This window comes from Colius striatus, chromosome 2 (genome assembly GCF_028858725.1).
Source record: "Colius striatus isolate bColStr4 chromosome 2, bColStr4.1.hap1, whole genome shotgun sequence".
Classification (NCBI taxonomy): domain Eukaryota; kingdom Metazoa; phylum Chordata; class Aves; order Coliiformes; family Coliidae; genus Colius; species Colius striatus.
This window is the reverse complement of record NC_084760.1, coordinates 90829351-90852330: the sequence shown is the minus strand read 5'-3', so window position 1 is coordinate 90852330 and position 22980 is coordinate 90829351. Positions and strand designations below refer to the sequence as shown.

The 22980-nt window shown below is 37.7% G+C and overlaps 1 protein-coding gene across 1 annotated transcript in view; it reads right to left on the bottom strand.

The window, feature by feature from the left end:
- Positions 1 to 1211: 1211 nt before the first annotated feature.
- Positions 1212 to 22980, bottom strand: part of LYPLAL1 (lysophospholipase like 1) — a 33987-nt gene continuing 12218 nt past the window's right edge. Inside the window, exons 3-5 of the mRNA XM_061991445.1 lie at positions 18837 to 19006; positions 7385 to 7500; positions 1212 to 6820 (exon numbers count right to left, since the gene is read on the bottom strand). Of these exons, the coding sequence (XP_061847429.1) occupies positions 6581 to 6820; positions 7385 to 7500; positions 18837 to 19006 (526 nt within the window). The 3' untranslated portion in view covers positions 1212 to 6580. The remainder of the gene's footprint in view (positions 6821 to 7384; positions 7501 to 18836; positions 19007 to 22980) is intronic.

Sequence of the window (22980 nt, the reverse complement as noted above, 5' to 3'; positions counted from 1 at the left end):
GGGGGGAGGAGGTAGAGATATTGGCAGCACCAGGCCCTGGGAAGAAAGGAGGGATGGAGGAGGGAGATCTTAAAGTGCTGGTTGTCCTATTCCCTTTATGCTTTTTGTTCTGTTCTGTTTCTTGTAGGTAGTAGAATAAACTTTCATCTCTAAGTCGAGTGCTGGAGTCTGTTTTGCCCAGAATCATAATAGGCAGTGAGCGGTCCCTGCCCTTGTCTTAATCCACAACATCCTTGGTTATCCTTTCTCTTCCCACATCGCTGGGGCCTCCACTGTCCTAAGGAGGGTGAGGGTGGATGGGACGCAGTGAGCAAGACACTGTCGTGGTGCTTCATTGCTGCCTGGGCAAAACCATGACACCCTACCATTCTGTGACTCTGTGATCAAGGCGTAAGTCAAGAAGGGCCCATGGATAAATCCAATTTAAATAATTACATACTTAGAAAAATACTATTGATGTCAATGCAGCAGTTCTTGCCCATATTGTCATCAATCAGCCATTACAATTTCTGGAGTAGAAAGTAAAGAGTAAAGAGTAAAGAAAGAGTAAAGAGAAGCTCCATTTTCTTTTAAGTATAAATGAAATTTACTGCCAGAATGATCATAGATGGATTGTATTAATGTGCAAATTATTCTAATTTACACTTCACAAAAAGGTAAACACAAAAAAGAGACCTTCCTCAGATACAAGCATATCTTAACTGGGCTGGAGATTAGCAATTAAAAAATTGTAACCACGGAAGGAAAGGATGGTTGAGCATTCAACCATTCTTACTACTCTGGAAGTATTAAATCACTGCCTTTGCATTTTTGGCATACTACTGTGACTAAGGTTCATAATTATTTTGGCTGCCCCCCACAAGACCTTGGCTGCATTAAGAACTTCACCCCAAACCCTCCAAACTCAAACAAAACAAACTCCATCTTTGAGGCCAGACTTTCTGTATAGATTCATCAGTGGGAAACATTTTAAGGCAGCAGAGGCTGTTCGTATGCTTGAATATCAGTATTTGGCTGAAACATGCTCCAGAAAAGATTTTTTACACTAAGATCAGTTATGACAGTAGGTAAGCCTTGCATTCTGATTTAGTTCTGCATATTTAACAGGCCAAGAACCAGTAAAAGTAATATTTTAATACATTTTCTACTCTATACATGAGGGTAACATCTCTTGATGGCCTTTTTAACTCAAACTACAATCTGATGTGCTTGATGTCTGCCAGTATAAATTGAAAAAGACCTTAACTACAGCAAGAGATCACAAGCAACCAATTAGTTCTTCAACAGTTTTATTCTGAGCGTCACGGTATTAGATTATTACTCCTTCATGTTGCATTTCATTTTAAAAAAGCACTTTCCAAGAACCCCGAGCAAAATATCCTCCAACCACAAAATGCTGGCCCTATGAAGTAGTGGAAAAGTTGTAAGTATACTCTCTGGTCTATTTTGACAGTCTTCACTATGTTTTAAGGCCCAGGTTAAAAAGCCTTGTTGGCTTCGTTCACAGCAGTCTAATTTCCTCATCACTAGCAATTAATGATCCAAGAATAATGTTTAACACTCATTACACAACTGTTTTTGAGAACTTAATAAGGAGCAAACAACTTCTTGCCTGTTCAAGAGAGCCTACGGATTTACACAATGCACACACAGAAGATTTTTGGGTACTTCCTCAACAAAGTAGTGCCTCCAGCCCTCACAGGATTTCTGTACTTACAACCTACCAAATCTATCAGGATGATGGCAGGTAGGGTAGCCAGCCTCACTGCTGTGCCCTGGGGAATTACCAGATCCACTCTACTGGCTCTTCTCAAGTATTTTAAAATAACTCTTAACTGTTCGGTATACACAGTGCTCACTCACCACACAGGGAACAAAAGCTTATTTCCTACCTATGCCTGAGAGGCTGCAGGTCTGTATCCTACACTCACAGGAAATTACTCAAACCAGTGATCAGTAGGATGATGAAGGATACCTCGCCTTGTCTACTTCAACAGCTAAATACTCCTTAACAGAGAGAGACAAAGGAAAAGCATAACTCTTGCAGGTACTCACCTATGCAAAGGAAAATCTGGAATACCCTCTGTCTTCTACTGACTGATGATACAGTCTATACTAAAAAGATATTAGATAAATCACCTACATAGGTAGGATTTTAAGGCCTGGCACACAGATGAATGTGCTCAGATGGGTAGGGGAATTAAATCCAGGTGTCTCACATCTTTAGCTAATACTAGGCACTGAACTACAAAATGGGGGCGGGAAATTCACTGCCTTTTCCTTCTGGCTCTCATTGCTAAAGACAAATATTCTCACTTACAGCTCCGTAGAGGAAAAGCACTTGTTTCCCACATGCTGGGTGAGTGCTACTGATCAGTTAGTAACTAAGACACAAACAAGATGCTGCAAAGTCCAATTGCAGTGTATAGAGAAACCTGTCAGCAGACAATCTGGTACTGAAAATCCAACTGACAGCTGCTGTTTCTTCTCAGTAGCAATACCAGGTTCGCACAATGGAAAGGAGTTTGGAAAACAAACAAACAAACAAAAGTGGGAAAATACATGAATTGGTAATTGTGTTACTTCTTTTCTCTAGAGCACCTTTACCCAGCTGCATCACAAATCAAGGTTGATTCAAGTTATAACACTCATGGAATAGGTTTTTGTTCTAAGATCTCCTAAACAATTTTCTCAGCTGTCCTAGAACGTGTGTCAGCTGAAAAGTAAATGCCTAGTGCTTTCATCTAGCTACGTCTTAACAAATTTCATTCTGACATCATCCACTAGGTTCCCATTTCTGTGTTTTGCCATCTGGATTCCATATTTATAAATACAAGTTCCATTCACCCACTTGGCTGACTTCATCTCTAGAGACTTGTTAAACAGCTTTAAAGATGATTTACAAAAAAAGATAGAATTGGAGATTTAACATGAGAGGAGATTAATTTAAGTACAGAACTTCTTTCTTTAATTTTAAAATCACATTACCAGTGACTTCTGGCTTCCCACATTGATCGGCTGATATCTGCCATACTCACATTTGTTCTCTGGCTTTATATGTCTGTACTAGCACATTAATTACTCAGAAGGCATTGAAGTTCACAGCAATGATCTAGTCACATCTGAAATACAAATGTGTAACGTCAGAAAATTAGGAAGAAAAAAAAAAGAGTCCAAACACTAGTGCTTTGTTTCTGAAGCAGTATGGAGCACACTAACTGAGCCCAAGACAGTTAAAGTTTAATTTAAACTGGGTTTTTTTGCTTACTGAATTGTGGTTTTCATCAGAAAAGTACTAAACTCCAACAAAGTAACATCAATCTGAATGGATTTACTCAGTTATTTTGGTTTTATTTTTTATAAGGTATTAAAAGTTTATACTTAAATGACAAGCTCATTTCTCACTTTGAAAGAAAAAACTAGAACACCTTGAAGGAGTTACAGTAGGAACATAAACAACATGCCAACTAATTGATCCTGCCTCTTCTGTATTAGCACAGCACACAGCCACTTTCAAGTTTATGTTTTAATATCTTCATTAGCTCAAGTGATTTAGATCCATGCTTTGCACTGTAATTTTGCAATGTATTCCTCAAAATGATGTACATACAGGAATTTATATTGAAACATGTTTTTCTCATTGAATCTGTAAGACAGAAATGGAGAAAAGCTCATGCAAAAGGAAAGAAAAAGAGGAGACAGAGCCTTGAGTTTGCACCTCCTAAGAGTATATGGCATCTATCTCCAATATCTTTGGATGATATGTAAACATCTCTAAAGATATCAGGAGTGAAGGATTAGGGATAAATGAAAACAGCTGCATTCTTTTCCATTCTGTTAATCTACATCTAGATACAACCGGTAAGATGTCCCACCTCCAGGCTCTACTGTAACTCTGTCTCAACAACACACAACTAGTTAGTCAAAAGGGAACTCTTATCGATCCTCAAAGATTCCATGAAGTACTTCAAACTCCACCTAGCAATCAAGAGGTAGATCCTGGAGCCGTAGTATCACACACATTGCTGGGATGCCTTTTCAGCAAAACAACCCCTTGCTCTGTGTGCCAGTACCAATTTGAAAGTGAATTTTTTTTAAAGGTTAGTAAAAAAGGGCCAGGCCACAAAAAGACGCCAGGTCAACAAAAACCCCAGTCAGTCAAAAGCCCATCTGGATTACTTCTGAAACATGCTGTCAACCAGCTGGGCTAATTTTGCCTGTTAAATTTTTCATTTGACTAGAGATCTAACAGCAGGCCTGCTGTCCTCAAGGACTAATATTGCCTCTGGCTGCTTCTCAGTGCCAACCAGCAGTCCAATTTTTTTCTGAGATAAACTTCAATCTATTTGTCCAACTTGAGCTAGGCACTATCTGGGACACAGAGCCACATCATTCTCAGCAAAGGGGTCAGGAGAGTCACACTGTCCTCACTGTACCTACTTGCAGATTAATTGAGAAGTTCTCTAACGTCCCCAAAGTGGCCTCAAAACTCTGAGATTAGGGAGCCTTTTACAGCAAACACCTAACAGATTTCCAATCTTACGGCATAATGCATCCTCTAATTAGTTGGCATCTCACAAGCCATGGAAGAAAACATGCAAACTGAGGCCTTTGCTGTTTTCTAAGAAGATCATGAAATGCAAACCTTTGTAATTGCTTCTCGGTCTATCAAGGGAACAAAACCAAACTCTGTACTGACTATTTGCAATTATCGAGACCGCAAAAACAACCAAAAGAACTGGGTTTGGCTTGGTAATAATGTCTATTTCCTTCACGATGTTAATTTCAACTGTTTTGTGCTATTCTCTGCCCTTGTTAAAAGCCACCTTGCCAGGAGCCTGCTGCTTCTCCATCTGAACGCACTTGTCACCAAAACGAATTACCACTGTGCATTAGAGGCTCAAATAGCCTCCCGACAGGAACGGCAGGAAGAGCAGCAAACGGTGTGAAGTTCAAAATGATGTATTATCGCTAAAATGCTACAATTTCATTTGTCAAGGCTTGTAATTAGCATTGGGCTAAGGCAATGTTAGCTCAGCTGCCTCTGAAAGCACTTGCTGCAGTTTAATTTGAAGTAATTAGGAAGCCTAGAGCACCACAAAAAAAGAGCTGTTCAGTTACTGTTTCAAATAGCTGACTTTTCATGTGCCATTTAAAATCCTGTTTTTCAGAACAGACTGCTGACTTGCTAATGCTAGCAAAATGAAATAAAGCAAAATATTTTTAGCAGCAGGAAGTTGTTACTTGCTACTGCCAATTACATGCCTTGTACTTGAACAGTGACATTTTTTGCCCTTTGCTTATTCTTCAAGATAGGTAAAAGCTGGCCTCGGTGCATGAGGATTCAAACAAAACTCTTTGTCCCCTGGAGTTGGCCGACACTTCTCGAGTCATAGCCAGTACTGGCAGCAATCTGCTGTGACAGAGCTAACAGCAGTGTCCCAGATCCACTCTTCAAGAAAAGGGGGGAAGGAGAGGATTAAGCAAGAGACTTGGATCTATTGACTTTGGCAAAAGGCTGAATACCTTGTCATGCTAATAAAATTACTGAATTAGGGGAGAAGAAAATGGGGCTAGAGGGAAAATTTAAAAAAAGCATTAAAATTACATAAGAAGAGATACTTATACTCTGAGTTAATTTATCAAACTGACACAGAGATGAATCATCGAGCATTAAAATAATGGGATACAAGTTTTCCTTATATCACAATCATTATTTACAACTCTTCAGCAATCATGGAGGAGTCAAATATCCTCATCTTCCAATTTAAAAATGTGAACTTGCTCGCCAAAAATAAAACTGTTGGCAAAAATAAGTTTCAAAAGGCACAGCTCCCAAAGAATGATTTCTTCAAAAACAGGATAGATCTCAACAATCATGATGACACTTTTTTTTAAAACTTGACTATAAACCACAGAGGGCTCAAGCAACTCACATAAAGCTAGGTGTCTGAGTAACTAAACAATGAGAATGGTAGTAACAAGAGCCTGTGGTACAACTAGACTCAGCTACTAATGACATAAAAATATAACACAAACCTCAGCGAATTTTTTTGAGGTGACACAGAACTCTGCTTTAATACAGGTTCATTCCCCGATGCTAATATAGTTTCTCTCAGTTAACTAGCTTTAATATGTGTATTTATTTCTACAAGAAAAGGTTCATTGCTTTAGTAACTGGCCCTTTTCTGCTATAATGCCATCAAAAAGACAACCATAGCACTGTGTATGTTTTCATCTTAGAACACAGACACACACAAAAAAGGTATCTATGAAGTTCAAAGCAATACTTCCTGGTTTGATTATTTAGGAATGGTTTTACTATTATCAGCAATTATTTTCCATAAACTTATGTGCATGTTTTTTTTAAAAACTGGACAAGAAAACAGAAAAAAACCCCATATGATAAAACAAGTGTTAATAGTCAGCATCATCGTTTCACCACTTAAGTGAATTTCAGGGATTTAACAGTGTCTACCTGAAGCTGTGCTTACATAATGTACATGAGATACACATATACGTGCCATGTGTGATCTTAAAAACCCCCAAATCAGAAAGTAATTGAAAGCTGCATCTTCTTTTATTCATTTGTCTTCGGTGCTTCAACAGGTAATTTCTTTACAATCCAAGTTTGTAGTTTTTCTATTTCAAGTCTGCTTAGCTCATGATTAAGATCTGGAAAAGTATGAAGTGATGTTGATACTCCCAGTGATTTTAACGTCTTGTTGGTCTCTTCACCCCATGAGTAGAGAACTAGATCATCAGCAGTTCCATGACACTGAAATAACTCTGGAAGAACATTTTCATTTCTTTTCAAAGCCTGGACGGAGAAGAAACACTGTTAGATATCTCAGTAAAAAATTAAAAAGAGTAGTTACAATTACATACTGTCAGTCTATGTAGCATTTTGTTTATTAACCTGCACTTTAGTGGTCGTGCACTATCTCTACAAAAGCAAGCATGGAAATATTGGAAAAAAAATGCACTTCAACTTCTTGAAAAACAGTAGGTCTATATAACCCCTCCAAAAAAGAGAAATTGAAATAAAAATCCTGACAGTAGATGGAGCCAATGAGTATTACAATTGATCACTAATTTTCTAAGAATAATTACACTTAGACTCTCTAACAACTAAGGACAACTTGCCTTCTACACTGACTGAATAAAATAATTACACTGTTTTATTCAAAAAGCCAACAAAAGGTCTATGCAGCAACGGCTTTAAAGCCTCACTTTCCTAATACTCTGCATATCTATTTCCATTAAATTTTGTAAGTTTAGAAAATTAATCAATTGCTTCAGATGAATAAATGTGCTAGAACACTTTTTAATGATGTTTTTCTTATAGTAAGCATTTTTTCCATAAAGTCTACCACACACTCACCTGGTAAACAGCAGAGTCTTTATTGAGAAAACTAGACAAAGCAAAGACTCCTGCCAGATCTTGATGAAACCTATATGCTAGATGCATTGCCATTCCACCTCCCATTGAAAAGCCTCCTAGGATGCAACAAAAGAAACAAATTCTGCATTTTGTGACATGTCTTTGTAACCCAGCACCCAATTTATTTTTATATTCACATCAGAAGATAATTAAAAAAAACATCTTTAATAACATAAAGGTTACAATGATCTTAAATCAAAGCATGATTCAGTTAAGAAGATGGATAGCTAAAGTACCACTGAACATTCATTACTGAGATGGAAAAATAAAATTACCTAAATTGCCATTACTTTAGAAACCATTCATGTATGGTCCCTATGAGGTAGATTCCAACCCTGTTGCCATATACCCTCTGTCATTAACGCAGCAACACTCAACAAACTAAGCAATTCTTACTGCTTTTTTTAATCTGTTACTTTTCCCCTAGGCTAATAGCATTCACATGTGAAAGATCTGTATCACTATTGTCAATAATTAATGAACATTCATCACATTAGACTTGCACACAGACTAAACATGAGCTGAGGGGTTTTTTTGTTCTTACACCTTAAGATATATAATAAATAGGAAAAAAAACTCTAATGTGCCTCATCAGAGCTCTAACAGGATCCATGAATTAATAGCCTTCTATGTTGTGTCTCTTCAGCTGCACTAACTCCTTATGCAAGGTACTTCCTCAGGGATCATTTTTACATGACAAATGCTAATTCATTAGGAGAGAAATCCAGACTCCTGCATTAATTCACAAGGACACTGAACCTAAGCTATTTTACCGACTGTATCCAGACCATGACTGGCTGCTGAAATTTCTTCTAGCACAGAGACAGCAACCAGCTGAAAAGTTATGACTGCAGCTCTACTTAGAGCAGCATTAGTATCCAAAGTACTGGTGATACAATTGGTTTGTGCTAGGTAGTTAACTAGTGTTAATTAGTTGCAAAAGTCTAAGTGTGGACCTTTTCACACAAGAGAAGTAAAATGAGGGATTGAAGAAGAAATGCAAAAATAGTAGACATAAATACCATTTCAGCTTATCTTTTTGAAGTGATTGAGACTACAGAATGGTGACAGCTCTGCCACAAGGATGACATAAGCTCTCTCAGGTTGACTTCTGTGCAACACAGAAGTTTTGCCACGAATGCTAAGCAAAATCCAGACAGGAAGCAGTGTCCCTGCAGCACTGAAACTGAGCCCAATGACACCTTGCAACTTTGGTACTGCACTGGAGCCAGGGACCACAAAGGAAATCTCTGGCATGCACAAGCTCAGAGGCAGAAAATGCTCCACTTCATAAATGTTGGGTCATAGTGAGACTGTTCCTGATGGTGAATCATCTTCCAGCATGTTTATCTGCAAGTCTCAGCAGGTCTGAGGTCCTTATAGCTCATATTCCATCCCATGTTATGACTGGAATATGTGGCTGGATTTGTGTAGGAAGTTTTGCGGAAAACACTGGACTAATGCAGACATGAAGTGTGTCCTTTCTTTCTACAACACAACATTAATTTTTAATTTCTGATGAATTTCTTATCAGAATCTCTACTGAATTTCTGATTCATTTCCAACCTAGTGTCACCTTGTAGTCTTTGAGAGATGATTACGAACAGAAGTGTAATTGCAGGTTCCTGACTTACAGAATTTGGATCTTAGGGAGAATGAGCATGACATCTTCACGATGTGAAAGACTAGAGCCCTGCTTCCATTATTCAAGCGCAGTCCTTAATTGAAATAGGAGAGCTGTATCCTCAAACTAGGAAGTATATTTGTCATTCCCTAGCTATGTACCCAAGGGGCTGATAATATCCCGATAATTAGCTTTGGTAAATAAATCCAGGACCTTCTATTTACCTTGAGAATCAATCTTTAACCAGTAGAAAGTTAAATGTGGTAGGTCTAAGTGTCCAGTGGCAGTTCAGAAATCGAAGTAGTTGAGGAAAAGTAGAAATGCATATGAGTCAACAAATCCACACAAACATGAGCGTACCTTCAAAACTCACACCAGCCCACATCACCTGAAATTTTTAATAAACTTGTCTTCAAAAAAATAAAAATATTGAAAATACTACTGCCAGCCTCCCATCTTACATCAGTATTTCCTACTAGACATGTTCTCATCACACATAGAAGTGTTCTACAGCAACAAAAAAATTTCTTGCACAAGTATTACAATAAAAACAAAAACTCAACATCAATGACCCTGCATTCACAGAGCCTTCCGAGAAAGTATATAAAATACAACAGCTAGGGAAAGTTATGCAAACAATACCCTGTGCTGAAACTTCATTTATTTTGTTCTGTGGAATCTGATTATTCATTTCCTGTTGATCATTCTAAATGAACACTGTCATCCCCAAACCCAAAAAGTAGCATTCATAATCAAAAGAGACCATTATGCATTTGCTTACAAGTAAATACAGATACACTTTGTCCACACAGAAAATGAAGTCCATTTTAAGTATTTTAGAGCACAGGGAAAAAAGCTGCATTGAAAACTCATTACTAGTTTGTAAATGATTTAATCTAAAATTTTGTACCCAGTTAGTCACAATCTGGCAACACTATCTGCAATTACTCACCAGCAGTCTTTGACAATGCAGTCACCTTCTGTTTAGAAGAATATTAGGTAATGGTTCTTTTATGTGGCTCATACTACTATGAGAAAATGTAATACAAAGGACTTGTTCTTTGAATTTGGTTTTCCAGGGGAAAACCTGAAGTTTCTCACTTGACATCACAACAATCTCTGAGTAAATGCTGCATAGTAAATGCTGCTGAACCAACTATTTGCATAAGCATTTGCAGTTGGAAATGTATTTTTTTATTTCAGCTATTTCACTATAAGTGTAAATTTGACATAACACATAGAAGATGTTCAGTCAAGAACTTTTACAAGAACTCAAATTTTAGACTAAGGAAAAATAAGAGGAAGGTACAGATATTACACAAAACATATGTATGAAGAGACAATCATAAAGTAAGCAAAACACTAAAGTGTAAGTATGCTTATGTGTATCAATGACTTCATCATAAACAGTATGTAAACCTCACAGCACTGCTATGTAGATTGTGCTGTGACATTTAATCGAGATAAAAAATGACACAGTAAAGTTTCAACCTTGGAGGGGCAGAACACAGCAAGCTCTTCATTTGAGATCAGTCTACTTCCAGGAAGTACAAAGGCTACACACAGAAGTTCAGAATTTGCCAACAGGTTTCCCACAAAAACTATGTTCCTTTTCCATTTTCCCTCTTGTATTTATTTGTAAAGAGATCTGTGATTAATGCTGCAAAACAGTTAAAAAGTGTTGGCTCTATAATGCTTAGGATACAGGTTCTGGAAAGTATTTAACTATTTGTATTAATTTTTCTGCCTTACAAAGGAGATTTATGCACAGGCTAAAAGGTGAGCACATACAAAGCAGACTCGATTAACTAAAGTACTTTTCTTTCAGTTACAGAGAAACTTAATTAAATTTATGACCTCAAATCTGCTTCTGTGTAGTGCTAGTTTCCAGGCAATATCCCTTTGGAGATAGAAGCAAGCTGCTTAGAACTTGCTTTGCTAGTTGAGAAAGATCTGCTGAAATCACAGGATCATCAAAATTTCAAATTATTTTACTCAGAAGGAAACTCCCAGGCAAAACTTTACTAAAAACAAAACATTCTTTGCTGGAATATCATCTGTAACTATGTCAAGGTAACCCTAGCACTATGATGACATAACACAGAGTGAACAGAAACTGTATTTCTTGTATGTAATTTATCCTGCTTGAATAAAACAGAAACCCTCATCACAGCTACCATTTTTCAGTAATAAAACTTTTTTTCCAGAGCTTGTAAATGGCCTTAGGAACCTTTTAAACATCAAAGTGTTTGTATAAAAAAAAAAAATCCCTTGAGCTCACTTGTGCTAAAGATCTTGATTTAAATTCATTTGCTCCTGATTCGTACCTGAAATGATGATCTGGTCCATGATGCCACTTCAACATTTTATTCAGTTCAGGAAACCAAATATTTACCTACTGTCAAACTTCAGCTTTATTCACTTCATTGTATTTGGTCTAACAGTGTTTGAGTTTGTATCTCAGAAAATTACGAACTTTATTATCTAGCACAAAGGTTTCTTTATTTAGTCTCTTGCATCCTGTACATGAAGAATGCTAAAAACCTGCCTTCTCTCCCATGCTCCATTTCAGTGCCTGCAATGACCTATTTCTCAGTTCAGAAAGCTCTTAGGTTTTCATTCTTCTTTACAGAAGGAACACAGAAGGTTTGACATTGTCAATTGCTTCCTGAGTCATATAGATCTGACTGCAAAATGACTTACTTGGTTTGTTATCATGGTATCACAGAATGGTTGAGGTTGGAAGGGACCTCTAAAGATCATCTAAGTTCAACCCCCCTTCTAAAGCAGGTTCACCTAGATCAGGTGCCCTAGAAATACATCCAGGCAGGTATTGAAAAGCTCCAGAGAAGGAGACTCCACAACCTACCTGGGCAGCCTGTGCCAGGACTCCCTCATAGGAAAGAAATTTTTCCTTAAGAGGAACTTTTTGTGTTCCAGCTTATGTCCATTTTAGATAATGATTATGAGCTTGGGAAACAATCAGATCACTTTCAGTCTTTCCAGTACAATTTAAAAAAGTGACCAAAGCTGTCTTTCACACTAGAAATCACAGGCTTAAAAAAATTTCAGTTATTAATCACATTTAGTGCATGAACTCTGCCATCTGCATTCGGTAAAGATCTTCTCTTCCTTGCAGATCTTGAGCTCTTCTTGCCTGAATTTGAGTGGCAGAGGTAGAGACTGCTTCATTACAGAATAGAACCAAAGATGGATGAGGAGAAGCTAAGTCCCAGACTTTGAGATAAGGATTCACACTTGGGTGTATTGTTGAGTTTTGGGGTGTTTATTTTAAGCAATATTTATTCATTAATTTCTTTATAGCAGTTGTTCATCATCCCCGTATTTCTTCAAATTTGTCAGTACAGCTTTGGTAACAAGGTGGCAAGCGACAAATGGTACAGCATATATGCCTGTGCCAGCACAGAGCAGGGAGAGGCAAATACTCTTCTGTTGTATAAGGCTACACCAGCACAGCTAGAAATTGTCTTTGCATACTCTGTTATCATTACAACACATTACATTTTCTTCCCGTTCTCACAGCATTTTTGTCAGTTTCTTCTTTCTTTAGAGATTTCAACTTAAGAGTTACCTTAATCAGTTTGTTATCAGGAATTTTATAAAGCTACATTTCAGTTTACTTTCTCCACTCCCTAGGGACTTTCTCTGACTTACCTTCTATTAATGGTAACAGCAAAACCTTTTTCTACACATCATCTGCAAGGAGGCTGACTTTCTGTTTTGACCTTCCTTTTTCATCTATGAATGGAAGTATTATACACATTTAACAGTGTTCCTATATGAATACCAGTGAGGACTACAAATGTCACTGGAACAGCAAATTCCCTTCTCCACAACACTCCTTGAACACTACTCTTGTATAAGCTGTACTTTGTTTCAAGTGCATTTCCTCAAAGTAGTGATTTTCTTCTTTTAACTTATTTATGAAATTTCACTAAACACCAACTCTAGCAGAACTGCAAGGAATGGTTTCCACTTTTTTTTCTGTTTGTTACTTAGTAACTGAGAGTCTTTACAAGAACAAAAGCAACTTCCCCTGACTGACCCAGTCGCTTCCTCAAGTTAGAAGTATGAATTAATTTGCTATCCAGCTTTCTCATCAGCCAAAACACTTTTTGAAATGCATATTTAAGTGCTACAAGTCCTACTGCTTTCTTGTAAAAACAAGTATACAATAGTTTCTAATGTATCAACTTGCAGTAAAACCAGAACAAGTTACAGATTTATTTTCAACTGATACGGGTAGTAGAGAGGAATCAAATATATGTGGCTAACCAGCACTGGAAGGAAAACACAATCCGTGAAAAGTCTCAAATCAATTTTTTATTAAGATGTTACTCCATCAAATCTCTGTCTTGCTTTATTTACCTAGAGTGTTTGCTTGGTTGTTTCTGAGGATGACAGTACAGCCTGCTGCAACACTTACCTGTCATTTTTACAGTCAGCATAACTGCACAACATGGAAGAGAATAACCTATTCTTTATGCTCACGGTATTAATGATTTTAAACTGAATTACAGCAAATAAAGTAGAACATAATATCTCTGAAGCAAAGAACAGTGAAGCACAGGAACAGTTTGCCTTAGAAAGCTGTGAATTAATGGAGATCTTTTAGAAGCAATGGTAAAGGATTTGCCTAAATAGAGCTGAAACTGCTCTAACACATGAAGATGGATTAGCGGATGTTGTTAAACCTCACTCTTCTATGATCCTGTAGGCACAACTGTGAAGAAAAGACAGGTTAATGTGCACCCTGTGGCATGTCTACATGTGACTCTCCAGCATTCAAAACCCCAACCATCCATTTAACTTTGTGCTGAATTCAGACATTTATTCAAGTAACCATGTTTTCAACAGTCTTTGCTAACGCTGAAAAGATCAGAACTGCATTAACTTGACAATTCTTTTCTTCTCACATGTCATGACAATACAGCCATTGAATTATTTTTGTTTTTACTGCCGTGAACCTTATTTGCTCCTAATCTTCACCATTGTTTGTCAAGTTTATCATTCACCATGCAGACTGAAACTGAGAATATGCCACCTCTCAAAAATCATTGTTTCTAGATAAATTAATATGGACACTGTCCAGAGCAGGGAAACAGTACTACTCTGGTAGTACTACTACTACTCTCTGGTAAAATTAAGAGCTTGTACCTCCTACTGAATGACTTGTGAGGGAAATATTCATTTGTTAATGCCTCATGCCTGTACATGAAAAAGGAGATCCAAGAGAAAAACAAATGGACGGTTCAGGTACAAAGAAATAAGAAGACAATATTCTCCCCAAAGTTCAAATGCAATGTAAATTTAGTCTGATACAATGAAAATTAATAAAATGCTTGCTGGTATTATGATGGAGATGGACTAACAGTACTGCTTTGAGCCCAGGCATAATTTAGACAAACCATGAAGTCATGTAATGGGTGCTACAGAAAGAGATATCTCATTTGAATTCCAGTGGCAAGTAGTAATATAAACCTATGAATTTACTCCATGAAAGTAAGGTAGTAAGTGCCTATAAAACAAGTTTTCCTAATAAAGACATGGGATACAAGACAGGATGAATGACAGCAAAAGGCTTAGAAGCCAAAGACCTAAAATACCAAGGTGAAGTATTATTGTTGACTTTATCTTCCCATATTTACAGGATCCTCTTTCTCTGCGATATCAAAGCCAAGATACTTCTTCCCCAACTCATTCTCACATACACTGACAGAAATGGAAATGCTAATATTTACGAGAAGCACAGAGCTTTCATGTTGCTACCACCATAGTCCAGTAGCTATGTAAGAAGTCTAGCAATAAACAAAAAGCAGTTGTGTGTCTTGTGTTGTTATTACAGCACAAGGGGTCGAGAATCATGCATGTGTTTTTTGGCATACAGTCAAATTTATAGGACTGTTATAGAAAGTTTATTTTCACTAGCTGCTTACACAAGTGACTACAGGTGGCAGAGACCAACAAGCTTGCATCAGCATTTGTGCTACAGAAAAAATGACCTGTAAAAACAGGAAAGTAGCACGGAATAAAGAACAAAAAAAGAGAACAAGATTGTCTTTCACTGAAGTGTAATTGACTAAAGTGAGCACTATCAGAATGCTGTTTCTTCTAAGAGCCTCCAACATTCTTGAAATCTTTGATAGTTTCCACCTAAGTGGAATTATTTTATAGTGCACTATCACCATGGAAGCAGTTAAAAAAACTTCAAACACCAAACAGAAGAAAAAAACCCAAAAGCAAAGACACTACCACCTGAAAACTACCTCAGCTTTAAACAGAAAAGCCCAAATTGTAGTTATTTGTTTCTTTAGCTCACTTAGCAATGAATTCAGGCATTTATAAAGAAGTAATACATCCAGTTTTAAGATGAGGTACTATCAAGGCTCCAAGTGTCAGAATTTTTCTAATTGTACCGTCCTCTTTTATCTCCATAATCAATATAAACCTACTTAGAGCACTACTTGGAAGAAGTGGTTTAGCCAGGAAGACCAGTAAGAGTAACTCAACATGAATGTTTGGCTAACAAGTGATTGCCATTATCAAATTCAGAGGATGATATAATTATTTTTGAATAATTACACAGTCTCTCTTCCTCCAAGGTCAAAGGAAATAAACCTTAGTGCATCAGGAGTCTATTTCCTTCAAAAGTCTTCTGTAATAACAGGAAAGTAACTCCTTAAACTGTCAGGAAATAGCCATGGGTAGATGAGCCATGTACTACTGTGTGTTGGTTGTTATACTAAATTGACATGGTTTTCATTTAGATTTCATTTACTTCCAGTAAATTAAGTAATTTCATTCTTTAGCAATAGATTCACAGAGCATCTATTAGAAACGAAGCTGCACCAGAAGAAGAGTAGCATTGCACATCCTGGATTCCATTCTCAGCAACAGACTTCGGAAGAGGCAGCCACTTGTGGATTTCAGAGCCAGTTGTATTACCCAAACAAACTGCACAGGCTATAATTTTTGTCAGAAAAAGAAATATCTTAGTGTACCCACAATCCAAAGCCTTGTGGAAAGTCTGAATGGCCCCAGAAGGAGGACCATCCACCAGAACACCAGGTGTTGGGCTTCTCGTTTTCTACCACTTGAGAGTCTGCTCCTGCTTCCCCTCTCTTCCCACTCACTCTCCTCAGATCTTGCCTTCTTATCCCACACCTCTGAGGTGTCAGCAGCTACCCACCTTCCTGCTTGCCTAACGTCTCACTCATCCTCATCTAACAATAACTGACACTCGTCCTCAGCCTGTAATTTCTAGTCTGCTATTCCACATAAAACCATAACCTTCAATCTTGTTGCCCTCCTCATATGCATTTTGTTTTCTTTCCACCCATTAAAACTTCCACTCATTACAAAACAGGCAGTCCCACAACCTAGTTCCTCCTTAACCCTTTGACAATCATTTCATTCCCTGTCACTACCTCTTCATGCAACTGCTCTGCTCTCTTGGCTTCTGTGACCTACCTGAAAAGGTCCCCTACTGCTCTTCACAGACTCCCAAGCCCTTCAGTTTCTTCTCTTGATTATATTTTGTTTCCACCTTTCATAGTAAGTACCAGTATTCTCATTACAGAACTCCAGCGTGATTCAACGTAACTGAATGCATGGAGGAAATATTCAATGCAAAATATCACATGGTTTCCTCAGCTTTAATTGTCTTCTTTTTCCCTTCAACTCAAGAAAGCTTCTTCTCCCAAATGTTTGGTATCAGCAGACACAAATCCACTGTCTGCTCCCCATCTGTTACGCCAAACCTCCTCTTCTTGTATCAGATGGGTATTCTTGACTTTTTGAAAGAGAACTCTAAGACCACCCAACAAGACTTAGCTCTTTTATGTTCTGAGCAAGTGACCAGAACTTCGATCATCTCTCATATACTGATCTTTCTCAAACTCAGAAAACTTTCAGGCCACTCATTTCTTCTCTTCCGGTGGAAATTACAGTTTGGTGCAGACATACCAAATGTACCTTTATCACCAAAGCTTGGCCTCATAGTCTCTTTACATAAAAACAAAATGTTATAAAGTTGACAGGTGCTCTTACAGAATTCCTAATTTCCCATAAGAAACAATGCCAGAAGACAGGTAATGATTTGCACAAAGTCCAAACTAAACCAAGAATGGCACATTAGGCTCAGACTGATGGTAAACCCAACCTCTATGCACAGAAACCTTACAGGATCTCTAAGCTTCCTGCCCTAGTGCATCACACACTAGTTAATCATCAAAACCAATACAGAAAAGGCAAAAAGTTCTTGTGGAAGACCACTTAACCTCATGCAGCTTCATGTGAAACAATGGGAGTGTGGAGACTAGCAAATTTCTTAGGCATCCACACTGGTCCCCTTATACACTTTGGATGGAGACAATTCAGGGCTGCTTTATATTGCTTGCTGCGCAAATATTAGATTCAACTGTACGAGGGCACACAAGTAGTCTCTGTCACAGAGGAATAGGAATTCTAGAAGGTTGAAATCAAAGCTATTAAGTGTGAGAAAATAAGTATAATTATTTCTGATTCACAGATGAGGAATACAAACACACAGAGATGAGGACTTCCAAATAATCTATGGGATGAAACAATAGGTGCATACCAACTTCCTTCCTCTACTTATGTCTTGTAGAACAACTTTCATACTCTGCAGTATCACTAGTTTTAATTTTAAAGGCTACAGAGAAAGGAGAAAAGCCTAAAAGAGAGTTGGATCAGTACACAAAATATCTTCCAGATCACCTGACAGCGAAGCACCTGCGCTTCTTCAGCTGTTTCCAAGCCAGCAGGTATAACACAGGAAAGACAGATCAAAGAGACTGTGCTGATTGCCATTCAAAATAATGCATGCTGTAGCGAGGGCAAGGAGCCAGAACGGGAAACCAAACAGAGGCCTTCAAAGAACAACATGGGGTTGGACCAAGAAAACATGTAGGCTGAATGGCAGTGCCTCCACCATGCAGGATTTTGATGGCATGACTCAGTTGGACATTATAAATTTATGATCTCCCACACTAAGAGTTTTTTCCTCAATTTGAAATAGTTTCTGGTTTAGGGATGGGACAGGGAGCCAAGCACTTGTGAATTCTCAATTCCCTGACACAGGCTACTCCATTCCCCTCAGTTCCCGTGACTCAACATCCTACTCTCTATTTCACACAAGCACTGTGAAAGTTACTGGAAATTTGTGGAAATTAAGAGGGATGGGAAGGTAGACCAATATGAACTGTGAGGATTAATACTTCATTTGTTATGAAGTGTAAATTGATAATTACAGTAGTGTAACATGCAAATCTTCCCCATGAATCAACTTAAACCAAAACAATCACATGTAGTAATGAAAAGTTCATGATAACTTAAATGCTGTATCTCCACTATTCAAAAATACAAGTAATTTTGGAAAAGTGTACTTTTCTATCCTTGAAGAGGGCTAAGAGGAAACAGCAAAAATACACACTTTTCAAAGTAAATCACTGCCCAATCTGTATTTTAAATAATTATTATAAATTATTACTTACAATAGAAACAGTTTTAAATTACATTTTTGAGGATGCTACTTAAAATTAGCCATACTCCCTACCCGAGACAGGTTTAAATAACAATTCGGTACTCTTGAGGACTTGCTGCTGAAGAAGCTGTTCAGCTTCAGGCACACTCATGAGCTTGCAGGACGGAGTAAATTCAAAGCACATGATCTCTTAACAGTTAAAATACATTGAAATAAACACATTAAAAGTAAGTCTCTCTTACCTATTAGTATCCTATTCTTTGCAATGCCGCTTTTAATCTCATTGTTGATCAAGTCCGTAAGTCTCTTGCACATAGAATCGATACTTTCAATGTGTTCTGGACAGTCATTAGAGATCTTATACCTGTCAAACCATACAGTGGAATAGGCTCCTTTCATAGGTGTATACGGCCTAAAATGGTGGAAGGAAAGAAAACAAATTATTAACTAAGCGTAAGATCAAAAGTCTTTGGTATTTCTCCAGTAAAGGAGAGAATGAACCTCTTTTGAGTCCAACTCAATTTACACCCCGTCACATTGCATTTCCCTGCATTCAAAACATGCGCTTTCAAGAACAAAGATAACATTTGGAAGCTACATAAAATGCAAGTTTCCATCAGTTCAATGTTAAGTTTGATCAGATCAGCAAAACATTTTAAATCTTAAGTCTGTCTGTTCTTAATCCTAAATAAAGTCATGGTTGAAATCCACTATAGAATAGGATAATAGAAGTACCTGCTAAAGAAGACAGCTTTTCGGGAGCTAACCTCATGGCATTCAGTTGTCTTACTCCTGTCGAAATTGACAGGACATGGGTATTGTGAACCTCTAGGTATTAACAAAAATTTCTTCCATCAATTTTTCTTAAATAAATACAGCCATCTTCACCTAACGGGGTAAGCATCTCATAAAAGAAATTAAAGCAACTGAAAGAAATGCCATGTGCTTACTGGACTGGTACACTGACAAAAATTAGAGACATGATAATCCCCTCTGCCATATTGCTATGTTGTCTTGTTAGTATTTTAAGTGCTTTAACATGCTACCCAAACCTCAGATAATCAAAGAAGCTACAATTCAGAGCAGTCTTTTCTTTGTTTTTCAATAAAGATGAATATAGCCCTGAAATCCCAAGAAAGGTGATTTAATCACATGCAATCGCTCCACAATTTAGTACCAAACATATTGCCATGAGACTGATACTCCATCTTGAAACCAAGCTCTCTATAATCCTTAATTGCAACATTTAATCAGAGGGTACATTTTTCATTTTTACTTAACCTCGCATCAGATTACAATCACTGCCAACAAACAGCCAGGCTTTGATAAATTTGTCTGGATGAGAACCCACTGAAAACACTAACATTTACTTCTGTGCTCTCTTGGGATTTTTTTTCAGCACTAGGATTAAACAAATACACAACTAACCTAAAATGAGAAAGCTATCATTTCAATTATTCTCAATGAATGAACAAATTCTGCCTTTATTAATACCAGAGAGGCTTCACATTTGTAAATGGCTATTTCTAAACCAAAAATTGAGTCACTGCTACAAGCCTACAAGAGCAGTATATTTGTATTACTCAGTCACACAAATCAAAAATGAAAGAACACAAGATTTTCCTCTGCCCAGTGCCATAAGCATGAAATAAAAGTCTATGACTTAAAAAGCTCATAAGACAAATATAAAGAAAGAGGCAATAAGCAGCAAAAGATAGATACAGACAGATCTATCTTTTCAGTAACAAGTACCTAAAATCTACTGTTATTCAAAAAGGCATAGAAGTATGTGGTCCAGTTTAGTATAGTGTGTGCCTTACGTAGCCTTGATTTGCTTAATTGAAAACAAATCATTTACTTAAGCAACAGAATTCACAAATTACTGTTTTATTCAAGTTAGCCCTTACTTGTCCATTAGAAAAAGGTAACTTCTAAAGTAAAGGAAGTTCAGTGGAAATATTTTTTTTACATCCAACAAGCTAAACCTGAGTTTAAAAAAATTATCAAAATGCTTATGGAGTTCTGTGGTTTCCTTAGATTTTGTGGCTTTTATTGTTGGTGGTGGTGGTGTTCTCTTTCATATTACCAGCATCCCCAGGATTCCTCCCAAATAAATTGGATCAATACCTAAGAAAGGTGATTACAAATTTCTAATTCACAAAAGTAAATTTCTAAATGGAGACATCCCAGTCAAAAATATCAACAATAGCAGAATCAGTGGAGCTTCTGGACAAGGTGATTTATAACAGACTAAGTGCTTGGGCAAACAGCATTTAATTTACGGTTTTAGGTTCTCTCTCAAACACTTATACATTCATCCAGGTTAAAATGTTTAGCAGTCAGAGTGCTTCATCTTCTAGTAAAACCAGTACCTTATTTTAATGTGAGAAAAAGTGTGCAAGGTTTTAGTATTATTACAGGAGGTTGACTGAGGATTCCCACAGAATGAAGATACATATTTGTGCTACATTATGGAAATTTACATAACAGAAATATTAATACAGGTTTCCCTACAGCTGAAAGACATAATCATACCATTTATAAACAGGACAGAATCTATTATATTTTAATACTTGATCAGATGTCAAAAATCATGACTTTTACCTGCTCTTTTTGCAAATTCTTCAGGAAGACAGATGAACAACTAATGTGTCTTAAGCCCACATGAGAAGATCCCACAGTAAATGGACAAGATGCTTTCAACTGTCTCAAAAACATCCTTGCAATCACTCTTGATTTCTCAGGAATGCATTAAAAATAGTCTTTACATAAAGCTGAGAAGTAAGATTCTTTTAATGGTTCACCCAATTGGCACATCTGTTTAAGTCATCCACCTTGTTCCTTAAATAAATCTCTGTTATTAGCTGGCACACCACAGCTCAGACATTACCACGGTAAACAAATATGTTTGGCATGGAACCATCTCTACAGCTCCAAGAATACAGCACAAAATTTTTTCATACAATTAAATCACAAAAGAAAAGATTTTAAAAAATCCCTACGTTAGAGTGACATGAGATGCTGAACACAAATACACAAAAGTGAAGAAATACACAGCAAAGGGAAAACTCCATCCAGTAAGATCAGTACGGGCAGTTAAGTACAGTGTCAGACATAACAGTCACCCTGAAGTTTGGATCTTCACTCTCCTAAGTGTAAAACTGATAGCTCTAGTCCCAATGATTTTTTATTCCTCTATGCCTGACTATTATTAATATCACTCAAAAAACACAATAAAGAAAAAGCTCCATGCCTCTAAAACATGTGCTTTTAAAACTTGAAGTAAAAATATATAGTCTCCCAAGCTGTGTTGGATTTCATTGTTGTTTGATTGGTTTTGAAGAGGGTATGTGGTTTTGGTTTGCCAGCTCTGGAACACACACAAGATTCAAATCCATATATGAAAAACAGATTCAAGAACTCTGAGTATTTGCAAACTTCAAGCTTATGTCCATTTTTTTAAGAGACATTTGAAACAATTTCCTACGAATTGAACTAACAACATTTAAAAATAAAGATAAAAGATGCAAAGGAGACATTGTGTGTCAGGTTTGCAGGGAGCCACTTCTAGTAATGGGGAAGAGGCTGTAATAGTGGCTCCTGTAAGAAGCTGCTTGAAACTTTCCTGGCTCTGAGTTTGACCCACCTCTGAGGCTGAGCCAATTAGGTGCCTCCATGATCACTTTTTATGAAGAAGACAGAAAAGGAAGGGTTGCTGGTGGAGAACAGAGCTGTCTGAGAGAAGCGACTATGCAGATCCCAAGGCCAGCAGGGAGAAGGTGAGCTGAAGCAGAGACCCCCTGCATCCAGCTGCTCCCCTGCAACCCATGGAGAACAATAGTGGAGCTGCGATTTATCTGCTGCCAGCTCACGGAGGACCCCACAGCAGCAGGGGTGGCTGTGCCCAGAAAAGGCTGTGACTTTGTTTGAAGGTGGTATTGCAGCAGAAGGTGCCTGGAGTTGTGCCGGCTGTGGAGGAGACTCATGCTGAAGAAATTTATAAAGAGCTGCAGCCCTCAGGAAAGACTCACACCAGACAGGTTTGTTAAGGACCACATCCCATGGGAGGGACCACAGTGGAGAAGGCGAAGAATGCTAAGAGTCCTCCTCCTCTGAGGAGAGAGAAGCAGCAGAGACTTATTTGTGATGGACTGACTACATCCCCCATTCCTTGTCTCCTGCACTGCGAGAAGGAAGGAGGTAGAGATATTGGGAGCAGCTGAGACTGAGATTAAGGGAAGGGTGGGGGAAGGGGATCTAAAAGTGCTGGTTGTGCTCTGCTCTTGCCTTCTGTGTCTTCTGATTCTAGTTGGTAGTAGATTAAATTGATCTTCTTTTTGTCCTCAAGCTGAGTAGTCAAGCCTATTTTGCCTGGAATCATAACTG